This window comes from Pseudopipra pipra, chromosome Z (assembly GCF_036250125.1).
Source record: "Pseudopipra pipra isolate bDixPip1 chromosome Z, bDixPip1.hap1, whole genome shotgun sequence".
In the NCBI taxonomy this organism is placed as follows: Eukaryota; Metazoa; Chordata; class Aves; order Passeriformes; family Pipridae; genus Pseudopipra; species Pseudopipra pipra.
The window spans coordinates 70,811,122-70,828,533 of NC_087581.1; the positions used below are offsets into that span (position 1 = coordinate 70,811,122).

At 43.4% G+C, this 17,412-nt stretch overlaps 1 protein-coding gene across 1 annotated transcript in view; it reads left to right on the plus strand.

Moving 5' to 3' along the window:
* The first annotated feature begins 3,081 nt into the window (after positions 1–3,081).
* ROR2 (receptor tyrosine kinase like orphan receptor 2) overlaps positions 3,082–17,412 on the plus strand; it is a 147,483-nt gene continuing 133,152 nt past the window's right edge. Inside the window, exon 1 of the mRNA XM_064643213.1 lies at positions 3,082–3,334. Coding sequence (XP_064499283.1) covers positions 3,241–3,334 — 94 coding nt within the window. The 5' untranslated portion in view covers positions 3,082–3,240. The remainder of the gene's footprint in view (positions 3,335–17,412) is intronic.

The window sequence follows — 17,412 nt, forward strand, 5'->3', positions numbered from 1 at the left end:
TACCATGTTATGTGGTGGTGTGATCTTGCCCATTTCCCCCAGAGGCCAAGGGTTTGTTCAGCAGCATTATAGATGATGTTTATGAAGAGTGAGAAAAAGTAATCCTTGTACCTAGAGATCGATCGATCGATCGATCGATCGATCTATCTATCTATCTATCTATCTAATCTATCTAATCTATCTATCTATCTATCTATCTATCTATCTATCTATCTATCTATCTATCTATCTATCTATCTATATCACTATCTATCTATATCTGTATCACTTTGGCCTCAGGACTTTACAAAGCTCTGAAACAGATAACCTCTCTCATGAAGAGAGGCTGAAAGAATTGGGGTTTTTCAGCCTGGAAAAGAGTAGGCTCCAGGGGAATCTCACTGCAGCCTTCCAGCCCTCCCTAAAGGGGTCTTATAAAAAAAGAGGGAAAGTGACTTTTGACACAGATAGTGGCAGGGCAAGGGGCAACAGTTTTAAACTGAAAGGGAGGAGATTTAGATTAGATTTTAGGAAGAAATTATTTACTCATAGTAGTGAAGTACTCGAATAGGTTGCCCAGAGAAGTTGTGGGTGCCCCATCCCTGGAAGTGTTCAAGGCAAAGTTGGATGGGGCTTTGAGCAACCTGGTCTAGTGGAAGGTATCCCTGCCCATGGCAGGGGCTTGGAGCTAGATGACTTTTAAGGTCCCTTCCAACCCAAACCATCCTATGAAGAAAAAAAATAACATCGTGGAAATTAATAGAATATAGCTTATTTACTGAAGGGGTATCCTGTCAGCTGAACTTAATAGCTTCCTTTCAGTGATTTTCAAAACAAAGGACATACTAGACCTCATTCACCTGGACTTGAACATTTAATATGCCTCCATATGGGAAGGCATGGGTTAAGATGGAGCTTACAGGGATTCCTCGATAGGCTCTAAGGTGGATGTAGGTCTGGCAGAAGGGTGGAAAGTGAGAAATTTTGAATTGCAAAGTATTAACTTCAGGCATGCTCTTAACTATTGATCTCTAGTATTTAATGTAGTTTCAGTGATTTCAAAATCCCTTGGAACACATTATCAGTGTGCAACCAACATTTTTTGTTGATGCAGAGCCAAGAGGTGTTCTTGATAAAAGAAGGAGCAGAAAGAACTGATCTTGATGACTTGAGCTACAGAAAGGAGGGACAGGGGGTGTGGGTGTATGAGGCCAGACATGTAGAATTTTGATGCAGGTCTCTGCAGTTAGTTATACACTGGAAACAATAAAGAAAGAGAGAATGTAGATTTTCAAACACATCATAGTATACCAATAACTGGCAAGGTGCTGTACTCACCGGGATTTATCAGTCTTTTCATCACAGAAAGAAGGTATCCCCAGAGAAGGTATCCCCAATACTATGTCTAGCTCAAGCCACTCATCATCAGAAATATTAAATCAGACTCCCAAATATACGGGGAAAGGGGGGGATAGTCAGTGTGGCAGGAAAAAGGATTAGGGTGATCATGGAACACATAACTGATCATTTCAGAGGAAATTAAAAGATTTAGGGGCTTTTTAGGGGTAAAAAAATAAAGGTTGAGATGTGACTGGTCATTTTAAACCATAGAGAGGGGAAATGGGAAGGTATTTATGTGAAAGGAGAATAGTGGCAGAAGAGGTGAGGAATATGAACTGGCCCAAATACATATAGTCTGGAAATTAGAAGTAGGTTCCTAACCATCAAAGAGGCAAAGTTTGGAGCAGCTTTTTATCTAAGGAGTGAAGCTTGTAAAAAAGATCCTCTACTTTTACCTTAGGTTTCATATGTTTATGAAAGGGATTATAAAATGTGTTGTTATGATGGCAAGGGGCTGAAGTCAGTCAGTCCTACATTCTTGCCAAAGAGGGATTGGGGCCTCCCTTTTGTCATTCTTAGGTGTCAGAAGAATTTTCAAGATGGAACTGAAGACCTGAAAGAAACAAGGCGCAAAAGGAGGAAGAAAGAATATGTTGTAGTGTTTGTCTTTGTTTGCAATACGAGGTAAATTTAATGGAAAATTAATTTAACTGAAATTATTGTGAATTTAGAGTTTGATTTGGGGAAGAACTTAAAGGAACTTGTATGTATTCAGCATTACTTAGCATCAAATCTTTAGAAATGAAACCTAAACCAACAAATATTGTATTTGTAGAGATGACATCTGATTAAATGCTGTTAAATTATAACTTTAAAAATAAGGCAAATGATTGGGTGATAAACTGTTCCTGGAGTTTATATGACAAAGTTACCAGAAGCCTGATGACAATTCTGCATTATCTTAGAATACTGATTTCTTTGAACTGCAAAGAAATCTTAAACCAATCCAACGCTTTTCCCCTCCCCCCCCCCCGCCCCAAAAAAGAAAAAAAAAAAGAAAAAAAAAGAGAGAAAAGGATGCCCTGGTTTCTGGTAGTAAATAACCTTGAAATATTTTGAAACTTTACTGGGAGCAGAATAATTTTCAGCCTGGTAAAGAGAGAATGCAAACGTTGCTTTTGACACCCCAGCATGAGAGAACCGGTAGAGAGCGAGGAAGATCCTGGTCATGGTGGTTCTCGCCTCTTGGAGTACGTGCCGCGGGGCTGACGCCACTGGGCGCTTTGGGGACAGGAGAAATTGTGTTCAGTCAGCAGTAACTGTGCCTTTAATGCTGCCCGGGTGCAAAAACACCTCAATTGCGCACCGAGGAGGAAGGAGGCAAAGGAGAAAAGCAGTAGCGTTTTCGGCCGATGTGCCCCTCGCCCGCGTCTTTCTGTTTTACTGGGGTTTTTCTAAGGGAAGCTGAAGCATCCTGAGGCTTCTGAAAGCAGGACTCGCCCTTCAGAGGGGGCTCAAGCCCGGCTGGCTCCTGGTGGTCGTGGAGTGCCGCGGGAAAGGTGGGTGCGGGCTCGGCCCGGAGGCGGGGGCTGCCCCAGCAGAGGGTGCCGGAGCGCTGGGACTGTCCTTGTCCTGTCCGCCCCTCGGCGCCGCTCTCCTCCCCTGTGCCGGGTTTGCCCCGGGTGACGTTCGGATGCTGGGGAAGGAGGAGGAGGAGGCGAAGGAGGAGGAGGAGGTGGGGAAAGGAGCGCAGCTTCCCCCGCCCCCAGTCGGGGACAGTCCGCTAGCGGGAGCGCAGGGCCGGCGCGGCGGAGCTCGGGCGAAGTTTGCGGCAGCGCGGAGCCCCCGCGGCACCGGAGCGCTCTCGGCCCGCGGGCGCTGCTCTCCGCGGGCTCTGGGCTCGGCGGCCCGTCGGGCACCATGGTCCCCACGGCGGCGGAGGGGCGGCGGGGGGCGGCGGGCCGCCTCCTGACCCTGCTGGCCACCGCCTCGCTCCTCCGCCTCCGCGCGGCAGGTAAGGAGCGGGACCCCCGGCCGGAGGGGAGGATGCTGCGGCTGCTGCTCTTCGGGGGGGGGGGGGGGGGGGGGGAAGGGAAGCAGGGAAAAAGCCGCGCCTGTTCGTAGGAGAGTTGCGCGTATCCATTTGGGACCGGCGGAGCCTCCAGCATCCCCAGGTGGTGGTTCATGTTGGTTACTTTTTCTTTCTTGTCTTTTTCATTTTCTTTTTTTCCCCCATTTTTTTTCTTTTTCTTCTTTATTTTTCCTTTTCTCCTCTTTCTTCCTTTCTCTCTCTCTCTCTCTCTTCCCCCCCCCCCCGCCCCCCTCTTTGGTTTATTTTATTTTATTTTTTTTTTCGGTTCTTCTTGGCACAATGGAAACTTGACGTTGTGTTTCTTTACGAGGGGGCGGGAGTTGGCAGGAGGCGAGGGCAGCTAAAACTTTTGCCCCGAGCGCATCCCGGAGCCCCTGTCCTGCTCGGGCGGCAGTCGCTTCGTGCCTCTCCTCAGCCGGTTCAGCGCACCGAGGCTGGTTGGTAGCCACTGAAGGGGGCCGGGGGGGGGGAGGGGGAAAGAAGGAGAAAACAAAGGAAAAGTTCTGGTTTTAGTTGTTGCCGAGGGTGGATAGCGATGAGTGGAGCCTCCTCCTCTGCCCGCCCTCCAGCCCACTCCTCGGAATGGTTATAATAATGTGTTATTATTTGGGACGTTGAGCGTTGCCAGAATCTCAGCAGGAACCAGAAGGGGATTAAAGTTGAGAGGGCGAGGTGGGCAGCCGCCGTGCTTGCAGCTCATGGAGGCTCGGCGGGGTCTCCTTCTGTGTGCTTTTGGGCTTTAGAGGGTCCCATTTTCTCTGTGTACCTGGCCGGCCCTCGGGGACTGAGGAGGTCGGCCTTCGGGCTCGGGAAGCGCTGCACGCGCGGTTCGGCGAGCTCCACGATTGTTTTTAGGGCTGAATAAACTGCCCTTATTAACATCTGACCTTGCGCCGTGGCAGCGGCGGTGCGGCTGCTGAACAGATGCCAGTTTGTCCGGCATCTCCGAGCGTAGTGCCGTGATTTACAGGGACCTTTAGGGAGCGTGTGGAGTTGGAGAGCCGCGATGGTGTAAGACTTACAGTTCCTGTAAAAGAAGCCGCATAAACTTTTTTTTTTTTTTTTAGATTATTCCCCCTCCCCTTCCCCGCACGCTTAAGTTATGTGGTGCTTTCAAAGCAAAAAAAAAAAAAAAAAAGGGAGGCTTAACTTTTTCGTTTCTCTGGGATGTGAAATGCACCCGGCGAGGTAGGAGCTGCCGGATTCAGCTCTTTGATCTTCCATGAAGCCATTCTCTGGAAAATTGCCCTCTCTCCCTCTTGCAGCAGATAAACCTCACTCACAAACGCCTTCCCGGGGCGCCTTGCCCAGGGACTGAGGGAGGAGGTGACAGGCTGCACCATTTCCATGCCAGGTTTGTAACCCTTCCCGTGCTGTCCCCACGGGGCAGTGCTCCGGGGACTGGGCGCTTAGCAGGGCCTTCCTCCCCCGCCTTTCCTGGCTTTAACTTAATTGCACCGAAGTGCTGGAGGAGACCGATGATGTCTTTAAGGAAAAACAGTGATGCTGCAGATTAGAGGGGACTTGTTAATCAATTGCACGTTTGAAAAGGCTTTTCTTCCCTTTGTTGCTTTCGCTAATCCATTTACCTCTCCGCGGGAGGTGACAGATGCCTATATTTCCTGTTATTCAGCTCCGGGGGCCGAGGTCTTGCCATTTGTTGCCTTACCATGAAGGGAGAGGGTCAGCAGAAAGCTAGAGGTCTGGGAGCTTTCCGGGGCGAGAGCAGGAGGCGGGCATGTTACAGCTCGCGGATTTGGGGTCAGTTCCCGTCGCGTTTATTTTTCCTAGTGGCTTTATTGCTCCCTTTGAAGAGGCTGCCCCGCCGCTCTCCCCCTCCCGCGGGGTCCCGGGCTCCGGGGATCTCCCGGTCGGCCGGGCAGGGGGGCTGGGAGGGGGGGTCTGTGGTCGAAGGCAGCGGCTCCCCCGGGGCCGCGGGGAGGATGACGGTCGTGCTCTGAGAGATGCTGTGGGAGGAGATGCCGCATTCTCTGTCCCCGTCCCCACTTTATTCCCGTTACCCCGAGCAGCTCCATCGGTTTTCCGAGCGCGGCGGGACGGAGGTGTGCGCGGTGTCCCGTCAGCTTCTCTCCCCCCTTCCTCCCTTCGCAGCCCGCGTACACCGGCGTTTGTGCATCTGCCGCAGCCAGGCCCTTTCTGGCCCTTCCAGAGCCGCCCCGCGGCTGCCCGGGGTTGGGTGGAGGGGTGCGGGATCCCGGGGAACCTTCTGCCCGAGGGGTGAGAGCGCCTGGCGCCGGCAGAGCGGGCCGGGAGCGCTGCGGGAGCGCGGCAGAGCCACCTCCGTCTGCTGTCGCGGGCGGTGGTACCGCTCCCTCCGCTCGCATGTGCCCTCAAGAGGCGCGTCAAATTTGGCGAGAGCTTTTCAACCTTCTCTCTGAGGCAGTATGAAATCACAAATTACCTTTAAAAGCGCATTTGGGATTTTTTTTTTTTTTTTTAAACGCTGCCCCATAAACGGGCTCGTGATAATCGTCTCGACTACCTGTGGCAAGTGTGGATTCCCTCTACTTCGATAGGCACGGAGTTTGACTCCATTTTCTTCGCTGAATGTGCAGCTCAGTGGTTGAGAGCTCATAATCACGGCAATAAATACTTGTGTACTTCTATTGTTAAGCGGTATTCTTCTGTTTAATTAGATTTGCTTAGTGGTAAATAGAGTACTTGTTAATCTGCATTTCAGTTTAAGGTTTATTTTTGAAAACGCTACTTCGGCCTTTTCAGTGTTCTCTTTTACAATATGGCCAAGGTGAGAGGCAACAGAAACGAGGACGGTCGCTTGTTGAAAATGGTGATGCAAAATGGGCTCGGCTTATACAGAGTTTTGCCCCCTTGCCATTAAATAGAAAAGGACGTTTAATCAACTGGAAGTTAATGCTCACGTGACTTGAGAGGTATGCAGAACGCAGTATTTAAAAAAAAAAAAGTAATAACTCTGTCAACAGATTGTCTGGGAAATAATGGTAACTCTTGCCTATGATTTTGAAAGTCCAGAAACTTGTGAACTTCTACCTAATTTTATAAGAAAAACGCCCTCTAGTTTCTGAGAGTACAGTGTTTGTGGAGAAATTAATACAAGCACGGATTACTTCTGAATGCCTTTGAATGCCCAACTACAAAATGTTGTAATATACACGAATCTTGAAAGTTGCATAAGATTTAGCTATAGCTCCGTCCTGACTTTAATAAAAGAAATTTAGCTCTGGAAATTGTAAAAATTGTGAGAGTCGATGTAGCTTTGAGCACAAGAAGTCTTCTCATAGCTTTTAAACAAATGACACTGGCTACATTCACTATTTTTAGTTCAAACCTCAATCAAACCTTTTCTAGCATTAATTAAGTCGTTAAGAAGTTTAGTGGTGAAGTTTATCCTTGAGTCAAGAGTTGACACTGAATGATTTTTCGCCTTGAGTGTCTCCATTAAATTAAGCATTTGTAATGGAATTGCACTTTTCTCCTTAATCTCTTTTCTGCTGTAAACAGCATAGAAATGCAAGATGCAGAAAGAAAAGGACCAGATGACAGACGAGGCAAATTAATCCTGTTTAGTGAGTTTCCAGTTGTTTGCAGAAAAGATGATCTTTTTTCTAAACTCACTGCACTTTGTCTAAGGTGTGAATAGCTTTCAGAACTGTCATTGGCATGGAAATATGTTTGACCACTAATTAGGAAACTGACAGTCTTAGCCCCCTAGCCAGTGAGAAGAAAATGTAAAAAGAAAAAATGGTAATAAATACTGAGTTTTGTTTGATAACTGCGAGAATCTTCTATGTAGAAGACTTGTGGAGTCCTCTTCATGGCTTATTTTCAAAGTCTTACATTCACATTTTATATTCAATAAAGATGTCAGTTAGAAGCAGTCACCATCTCAAGCTTTGAATCATATTTTTGATTAAGAGAATTTATTTTAAAGAGCCTCTGTATTTTTTCTTTTGAACATTGGAAGCAAACAAAAAAACCTTTTTTTTTAATAATAATTCTTTCTATAGATGTTCTGTGTTGCCTGTGTGGTTGCTCAGAAGGAAGAAATGCTACTTACAGTATTCCATCTAATTTATAGCATCTGTCACTGTGTTCTCTGTGCAGAGAATGGTTTGCTATTTAAGTTTGTTTATTCATTGTGAGGCTGTTGCTTTGTAAAGGAAGTTGTCATTAGGCTCAGCATGTCTGGATAGCATGCAAGTACTCAAGTCTTCTAATCCAGTGACTACAAAGTAGTTAACGCTTCAAAGAAAAGGAACGGCAGGATTTTGTTGCACTGAAAGAAGATGAATTGTTTGTTAATCTTGCTGTTAGTTGTTACTCTCACTGCAGATTGACTACTACAGCACTGCTAGTAACCACTTGGGACAAACCACGATTTTACTTGAATTATTTTCTTTCCTCTTGGTTTTGTCTAAACTGTAAGTAGTGGAATGCATTTTGCGGTTTTTTGCATTTTTCTGGCCATTTGTCGTGTATCAATATGCGTTTGCAAGCGTCCTGCTACACAGTTTTTCTGATGTTCTTCACGAAGTTGACTCACAACCAACCTTTTTCTCTTGACATCTGTTTGTCCTCGGCTAGCTTGGGAAAGGACTTCCACTTTCTCTTCCAAGTAATGCCAGCTGGTGATATTTTTTGATATTAAAACTGGGTGCACATGCATGTCTTTCCAAGTGGTAAAACATCCTTTTAAAAAAGTCAGAAGGGGATCCCTTAGCTGTAAAGTATGACTTCGTCTTTTAAAAATGGCAGTGGACAAAAGCTTTCATTTAAGAGCACAAATCTGCATCGTATATCAGTGAAAACAAGAAATCACAATAGGAACGCATTTCACTGATGGTGCACTCTTACTGTGATGGGTGAAAGTAGATGTACTCGACCTACCTCAGGCTTAGCTGGCTCACAGGGTTGTAGCACTAGTCTTGAGCAGCTTGCAGAGCCTTTTGAAGACCCAGTGTGGTTATCCTGTACATAGCTCCATGCTCCTGGGTTGGTTTTAGATCTGTTTGCGTGTATCTGCCTGAGCTGTTGTGCACATGTGTCAAAAGTGTGAAGCAAAGAGGATATACACCTCTCTGCTGAATGGATTAACCTTCATATACATTGATGCTTTCTGGTCTTGCTAAAATGCATGCCTGTCTGTGGTGGTGAAGAAGTGTGATACAGGGGAGCTGATGGAAGAGGAAGGATGGCACAGTATTGCTGGTTCAGTAGAAGTTATTTGGAGAACGAACGTGGTCTTAATGTTGAGTTGACTGACATCCCCTAAAGGCTGTGTGGTTGTGAGGGTGCAGTTTCATGGACACCTGAATCTCTTTTCTTATTTACTTAAATCTGCAAGGTGGCTCTGCTGGAAAGTAGTCATAGGGAAAAAGGATTCTGTAAAAATCAAAGACTGCATAGGCAGAACTGAACAGAGAATTAGCACAATGAAAAGAGATAATGCATTTTCTTCTTCCAGTGTAATGATTTTGCTGAAGCAACACAAAAATGTTTTGTCTGGTGTGCTGGTTTAAAGGTAAACCGGCAGGGGAAATGAACCCAACTCAAAAGAGAGATTATAAGTCAGAATAACAATTTAATAAAATAATACAATAAGTACAATTATACAGACAAACAATTGGTTTTAACCCACAAAACCCAAATGTATAACCCAGCACCCTGGGGCGTGAACAGAGTGGTGTTCGTTGGGCCCCCTGAGTCCAAAGGAAAAGGAGAGGGGAAAAAAAACCCTGTTGGTGAGTGGTGGTGCAGTCCGGTCAGGAGTGGTGATTGCAGTCTGGTTGAGAGTGCTGTTCTCAGTCTTCCTCTGGACCCCACCAGTGGTTAAAAAAGTTCCAAGACTCCAAGATTATATATTCTCCAGTTCAGGCAGGAATGCCCAGTACCTCCCTCAGGGTAGGAAGTTCCACAAAGAACTTTGTTCCACAAAGCGCCCTCCTATCTCACAGGCCTCTTAACACCCAGTTTGTAGCCTGAGGAGTCAGGGCTGCTCTGGGCAGAGGGTGTAAACGGTCTGTCGACAACAGTTTCTGGGCAATGGCATGGAAGGCTATAGAATACACAGTTTTGGGTTACACCCATCCAGTGATGAACTGGTCCCAGCTGTTCTAACTAGGACATTGGGTACAGCTTGCAGAAACAGCAAAATGAAACTGGTGGGGAACTGTTGGGGATCCCAGTTTGCCAGTTTGGTTTTAAAGTAGAGAGTAGTTCAATTGGGAAATTAGATTGGATCCCCACTGGTATTTTGTTCCTGAGCAATCCATTGATTTCACACGGGAGACATTGCTTAGCTAAGTACCTTTCAGATTCGAAATTTCTGTTCAGATGTGAACTCATTAAGACAACAAACACAAGTTCAATATTCTTTCTTGGACAAAAAAAGTCCCCATGTGCATATTATCATACCTACAAAATCTCTACTGAACTTAGATTTCTATCTTCTAACTGCTTTATTTGGACACTTCCCTTTAAATGAACAACAAAAACGTTTAGTTCTGTAACTCCAGGTTATTGTCACTTGTCCTCATCAGCACTGCTCTAGGGTGTTCATTTAGCAGTTCATCTGGTAAGTATTATTTCAAGGTGAAGTGGTTTCTATAAATGATTTTCCTTGCTTTTGGTAGTTCAGCACTTTAGCATTATTTTTTCCCATGATATTGTGTATATAAGAAGAATGACTTGACTGGTTGTATAAGGAAAGGGTACATTCTGTAAGAGTTCTCCTAAAATTCTGAAGTCTTACTTTTTAAAACAACATACACAGCTATGTTGAATTGTAAGTGAAACTATCAGTGGACTAATTCCTTATCAAAGTAATCATGCAGTCCCATATCCAGTCATGGAGTAGATAGAGGACAGATAAATGTATCACAAAAGACAGGACAAATTTGTTCCTGTTTCTTTAGTTAAAAAAACTCTAAAAATTGTGGTTGCAAATAAAAAATTTGATTTCTGCTAGCCAGAAACACTCTCCTCTTCTAAGTCGTATGAACTGTAAATGAAAAAAGGTTTATCCTACCTAAGGTCTAAAAGAGAAATCACAGAGCTCTGCCAAAGGCAAACTAATGAGACAGGCAGGTTACTGCTGCACAAGTGGAGGAGATTTCTTTCTCCCATGTCTGCAACTGAATAGATAGATATCATATCTCTAACTTGATTGTAAAGGAGACACAAAAGATTTTTTGAAGAACAAAGTTCAGGGCCGGAGATAACCTGCTTCTGGGACTTTTCTGTGCTGGTTAACTCAAAGTACACACACCTACCTCAGGCATTTGAGCTGTGCTTCACAGCAAGACCATAACATTACTCCTTATGTACATTTTTATTTGCAAGACATTAATCTTTCATTTCCAAGGCCCTTAGCAAGCTGTAATTGTTGTACTTCTGCATATGGCAAGGCATCATTAAAAGAAGTTACCTCCTTCCCACTCCCTAGCTCTTCATTCTGCAGATGTTATCACTTTCCAGTTTTCCTGTCAGAGCAGTGGGTGGACATTCAGCAGTCTGTTTCAGGCAGCATCAGCAAAACCCTTGGTCTAAGCTAACCTAGTTGATACTGATTTTGATGGATCAGTGGTCTCACATGGGCAACTCTGCCGCTGGGCCAGAGGAGGCTGCACCTCCTGCAGTGCAGTTACCAAGCTGGGGGTTAGTGGGCAGGCCACCTATTGCACCAGGTCTGGTGGAGCTGAGAGCTTTTGACAAGAGAATTTTGCTGAGCAGGTGGGTGGATGATGGGACTGGTACCAGTAGTGGCATCTTCCAACGAGGAAATTCATGAATCTTCATTTCACTCACAGTGTTGTTCTCTGTTGCATACATTCCCAGGTTATTTCTTCCCTCTTCATAGGAACTTCCCATAAATTCTTACAAAACTAATTGCTATCCTTCCTTGTTTTGATGTCTCTACAAATCTGTTGCTTGAAGTTTAGGCTAATTGTATGCTACCATGCTGGTTGCTATTGTCTGTTTCTCCATACACCCTGTCTTGAACTTGCCTCACGTTGAAAGCTGTTTAACACATTGTTGACTAACTCTGGTCAATGCCTGCGTTTCCAGTAAGGTACAGGTATATAAAGAAATAATAACCTGATGCTGGTACATTAGTCCACGTGAGAGTGGTACAATAAAACTAATTGTCTGTGGGATCAGCAGTGCTGGCAGAAAGGGCTGCACACTGAGAGACAGGAGGTCTGAGTCACAGCAGTGCCGCCTTAGGTCAGGTGAAGGTATTGTGGGATCTCACTCGTTTGTCCTTTTGGAAGCATAAAAAGTTCTGACAGTAAAGAACAAGATGTTTCTGCTCTGCACTGGTGTGGCCTCACCTTAAATACCGTGTGCAGTTTTGGTCACTGCAATATAAGAAAGATATGAAGCTGTTAGAGAGTGTCCAAAGGAGGCAACGAGGATGGTGAAGGGCCTTGATTTGAAGCCGTGTGAGATGTGGCTGAGGGCACTTGGTGTGTTCGATCTGGAGAAGAGACTGAGGAGAGAGCTCATTGCAGTTACAGCTTCCTTGGGAGAGGAAGAGGAGGGGCAGGCACTGATCTCTGCTCTGTGGTGACCAGTGACAGGACCTGAGAGAATGGCCTGAAGCTGTGTCGGGAGGTTTAGGTTGGATGTTACAAAAAGCTCCTTCACCCAGAGGGTGGTTGGGCACTGAACAGGCTCCCCAGGGCAGTGGGCACAACACCAAGCCTGACAGAGTTCAAGAAGCATTTGGATGATACTCCATGGTTTGACTCTTGGGGATGGTCCTGTGCAGGGTCTCGATGGTCCTTGTGGGTCCCTTCTAACTCTGCATCTTCTGTGATTCTGTTTTTCTATGAAAATTAAAAAAGCCAAGAAGAATTGCCGTAGAAACATTCATTCCATTTGTCTGGATTTGCAGGAGAAATTACTCCTAAGAGCATATCAAAAGTTTTGCCAAATAGAGCAAGATCAGAAAATGAGATAAAAAATAAAAGGAAAAAAAAAGGAAGAATGATGTTACTTGAGAATCCAGGACTATAACAGCTGAGTAACTTCAAGATAGATTCTGTAAATCTCTTGTATGAATCAATAATAAATAAAACTGTGTGAAAGCTTAAGAGGCCTCAGCAGTGTATAAAATTTTTCTGCATCATTCATCATACTAAAGTTTTAGCAAGAAGTTATAAAAGGTAAAGAAAATGCCAAGATTTTTTAGTGTTTAAAGTGAGGGAGTGAGTATTCTGGGAGATAAGTTAACAAATGATTTTACTGTAGTTGTTTCTCATTTAGAAAAGTGACACAGCAGAATTGTGTTATAGAAAAAACCCAACAATACTAGAACCAGTAATGTTGCAGTGATGTTTCTGTATGTAGTAAGATTTATCTCTTCTTAAAAAAAACAAAAGCATAAAAGGGCAAGTGAAGGCTATACCAGCAGATTTTAGACATATAACCCAAATATAATATCGTATTCTCTTTTTTTTACCCCCAGGCAATAACAATTCTGTTCTGATTCTAAATGTATGTTGGTTTTCACCTTTTGCTGACATATTAGAGAAGTGTTGTTTGCTTTTGTTTTTGTTTTTCTAAATAAAATATCCCCTTGAGGTGTGCTGCCCTGAGGTATAATTGTCAAGTAATGCAAAAACTACAGAGTCTGTGTATCAGAGAGCTGACTGGACAAAAATTAACCCTGCAGAATCCAACCCAGTGCTGGCTAGGCTACCTGAATTGGCTTACATCCAGTCCCCAGGAGCACCCACACTGGTGTGGGGAAGAGACCAGACTGGATGGCTGGAGGTCTGGGAGGGGGAGCACATGGCAGCCCTAGCAAAGAGTAGCTTGAATTACCGTGGGACTATACTCTTGGGGATAAAAAACTGGATATGCAAAAACACTAACATAATTGTGCAGGCTGGAAATTTTAGATACACCTTCACAATGTTGTTGTGATTGATGGCTGCCCAGGATTTGGATTCTGCAGAGAGGAGCTGAATCTGTGCAGGTTAAATAAGAAAATTCTCACCTGTCTCAAAAGTCTGTTCTGCAAACACGTGTTTGATTAGTTGTCAGGGAGTTATTCACACCAGAAACAGTCTTTGTCATTTGTCTTCATGGTAAAACTGTTTAATCTCCAGCAGTTGTTGCTTAAGCTGCATTCTTGGAGTCCACTCAGTTTTTCTTTGCATTCTAGGTAAGAGCGAATGATCTTTGAAATTAAATGTGTTAGTAAAAGAAGGGAGGGTTTTGGTGTTTTGTTTGGTTTTTTTTTTTTTGGTTTTTTGTTTGGGGTTTTTCTTTTTTGATAAACAATGAAATGGACAAAACAGGGGGTTTGTGAAGTTTCTGAAGATCCATCAAAGCTTATTGAATATTCTGAGTTTAAAATAGAAAGGATCTTGCAGCATCCATCCATAATTACTGTTTTAGATCTTGCAACTTCCTCCTGAGAAATACAAATTATTTTTCTTCAGGGCAGACACGAAACATTTCTTTCACCAAGTTGAAAAGAAAAAAAAAAGGGGACGAGTCTATGACAGGAAAACCAGAGATTTGTGTTCATATAAGAATTTCCTTTTTTGGGGAATGGGAAATAAAAGTTGTTTTTGGTACCCTAGGAACTCAGTAGCTGAAGGATGAGCTTAAACATAAAAAAATATTTAAAAAATTGTAGTTATAGTGGTGGTTAATGATGACTCCTTTCATGGTAGACCAGAATCCCTTACAAAGAGGAAAGTGGTAGTATGTATATAAAATTATAAGCTTGAACAGGATCTGAACCAAACCTACATGAGGAAAATATATCTGCTGTTGTTTTAATTTTAAAAATAACTGTGCCTCGTAGCTCTGCCTGGAAGCAATTTAATACAACAAATTGGTTTTTTTAAAAAATATTTCCAGCCAGACCAGAAGCAGTAGTTAATAAATATCTTGAGAGGTTGAGTCTGTTCTTTATGCTGGGTTTTGCAAGCTCAGTGAATTTGGATATTTATATCTGAAATTACAGATAGTAATTCAACCTGTTTTTCTAAAGCTGGTCTCACATTTGTCTTGTTCTCGCTGTGTCAGTGCAGAAATGCAATTAAAAAATCTGTTCCCTAACAGAGGTAGCAGAGAATCTGTTGCAAAGTTCATGATACTGTGGTTTTCAAAGCAAGAAAAAAAATAACAAAACCCCAAAATATTTCTTTCAAATTTTATGTCTAGAGAGCTATTGGATAATGTTGCTCTTGAGAAAAATATTTTTGCCAGTGTGTTATTGAAGAACATAGCACATGTAGAAAACGCTTTGAAGAGGATCATGCTAGTCAAAGGCAAGAGCATATAGAGTTAGGAAAGGCAGATTTCAGGAGTTATATTGGTTTGTAATCTGCCAGATTTAAAGTTAGGAGCAGCTTTGATTCTGGAACTGGAGGGAGATGCGTTTACACAGGAAAGGACTGCAAAAAGGAAAGGTGTTAATTTCAAAATTACAAAACATGGAAAATTCACCTCACATTTGCTAAACAATTACTATATCCACAGAGGCAGTTATTAGAAAGTATTAGTTGAGTGTGATACCAAAGAATAAACTACATGCAGTGCCTTCTCCCTGCAGGCAAATCCTTAGTAATCTGTGAAATACCTGTAATGTCATCTTTGCTCCCACTAAAACAAATTGGCATGTGATTTATGATTTCTAGAAATAAAGAGAGAAAAATCAAACCTCCCTGCTGTGGTGCTACGCTCCATAGAAATTCTTCAAGTGCCTTTATGCCCGTTACGTTTTCCAAGAAGCTCAAGATCTTCTACAGGCACAGTATGATTGGGGGAAAAAAAAAAGGATCTAAAAGGATCTTGAGAGGTCAGATTATTTGTTCTTCAGGGCATAATCAACTCTAGCTGCTGGCACAGCCTGTTCTCAAGAGGTGATGTGAACAGAGGTTCGGTGACTTCCACAGGCAGGCTTAGCGCTTACTTACTCTTGATGGTAATCCAAGTGCCTTACTTCCTCTTACAGTTTATTCCTCTGCCTCTTGTAGTTGTACTTGATTTTATTTTTGTTGCTTCTGGAACAGCTCTTTAAACTTTGAAACAAATACTTTTCGAAAATCATCTTGTCTCCCTGTAGATGCCTCTCTTCATCCCTACTGTTTTCTCAGCCTTTCCTCTTACATCACATGGTTGTGCTCATTCTTCCCTACTGGACTTGCTCCAAAGCATCTTTCTTGAAGCCTGCTAACCAAAACTGGTGCACTCTAGCTCAGGCTGTACCAGCACCAGCTAAAGGAAGATGATTGTTTCCTATATTTGCCAGATGACGTTTTTATTTCTCAGATTGAAGTCTGGCAGGATGGCATTGCTCAAGTTCTGATCTGCTGCAGATCTTTCATGCAGAATTGTTGCCAAGTCCCTGTTTCGTACCAGTGCAGTGGTTTATGCAGAAAGCTTTCTGCCTGTCTTCACTCAATTGCTCATCTTTATTGCCACTCACTCCAAAGCATTTTTTGCTGGCATTTGATTTCGTTTACCAAAAGCAGAATGTTGGTAGCACCTAACACCTTGGTGTTGCCTGGGGAGTTCAGCAAGGGAGGTGTCCCTATCACTGAAACTTGTGAAACTCCATCATTTCAGTTGACCACTGAGAGTTAACTCTCATGGTTTTCTAATGAGCTGGAATGTTCCTCTATATCACTTTTTCCTGTCTAACTTATGAGAATGTCATGTGGGAGAGTTCCTTCCCAGCTAGTTAGCACCTTCATTTCCTGCTGGCATGGCAACTTCACGCTATCATTTAATATAGAATAGTAGATGTCATACTACGATCCTTAGGAGCTAAACTTCCCCCAGCAGAAACTCTTGTGACATGTCTAAGTCTCTGCTTCTGTGGTTCCTTCATAAATAACTTCCCTTTCTGTTACTTTCATTTCTGTAGCTCTGGTGCATTTTCACACTGTGCCAGAGAATGAGATTCATCAGTTTGAAAAGCAGAGAGTTCAGACTTGTCCTTTCTCAAAGATTAATTTTTTTTTCAAAGTTCAGACAAAGTCCATAGAAAACTTTTTGCAACTGACAGTTTATCTCTCTCTCTTAATATCATGTCTGTGTCAATTTCATGGATTAAAATTGTAGCCTTTAATCTCACACTGGTTAATGTATTCCTACTTCTTTTGCTCTTGAAAGTCCCTTATTGTGTGAGTAGTTGAATGTTGCAAGACCAAGACAATTAACTAAAACCACTGTACATTTGAGACCATATGATATAATTTCATTTTTAAGTATTAATACTCCTCTGAAATAAGATGTGGGCTTAAAATTATAGAAATAACATAAGAATAAATATGTGTAGTGGTCATTGTCTCTACAGGGTTGTTCTCAGTTCCTGTAACTTCATTTTACTTTTCTGTTCCTATGATTTAATCTTTTTCCCTAGAGCATGTTTCCTTCTGATGCTTAGGTGTTTTCTTGTTTGGTTTTGTTTGTTTGTTTGTTTTTTGTTGTTGTTGTTGGTTTGTTTTCTTTCTGACTAATTCTTTGCCCATTAAGTAGCCACCTTAGATCTTAGGAACTCACAGACATGACAGAAAGTACTTCTGTGATGCACAGTGGCTGTTTCTAGCTGCCTGGGGAAAAAAAAAGTCCCTGGACAGCAGGTAGGAGAAATGCCTTGAAACAGGTGGTTTTCTGTGACTAACTGAGCCATTAGCATGCTCCTTTGTAACTGATGTTGCTTGAGAAATGAGCACCTGTACTTTTTTTAATATGGAATGGAAGAGTAAAGCCAGGAAGGGGTGAAATGGGGAGCACAGCTCTGATAAGGTGGGAGCAGACTGGGGTGGATGGATGTGTCTGAGCAGAGAGTCTGGACTGTGATACATTTTATGAGGAGAATAAATGTCTGTGGGGGTGTGAAAATGGGGTTAGGGTTGTGAGAATGTGTTATAGCAAGTACAGGGGAGTTTAATGTGCTCATGAGTGTGGACTGGCAGGGAACTGGAAACTTCTACTGCTGCCCTACCACCATGGCTGGTGGTATGGGA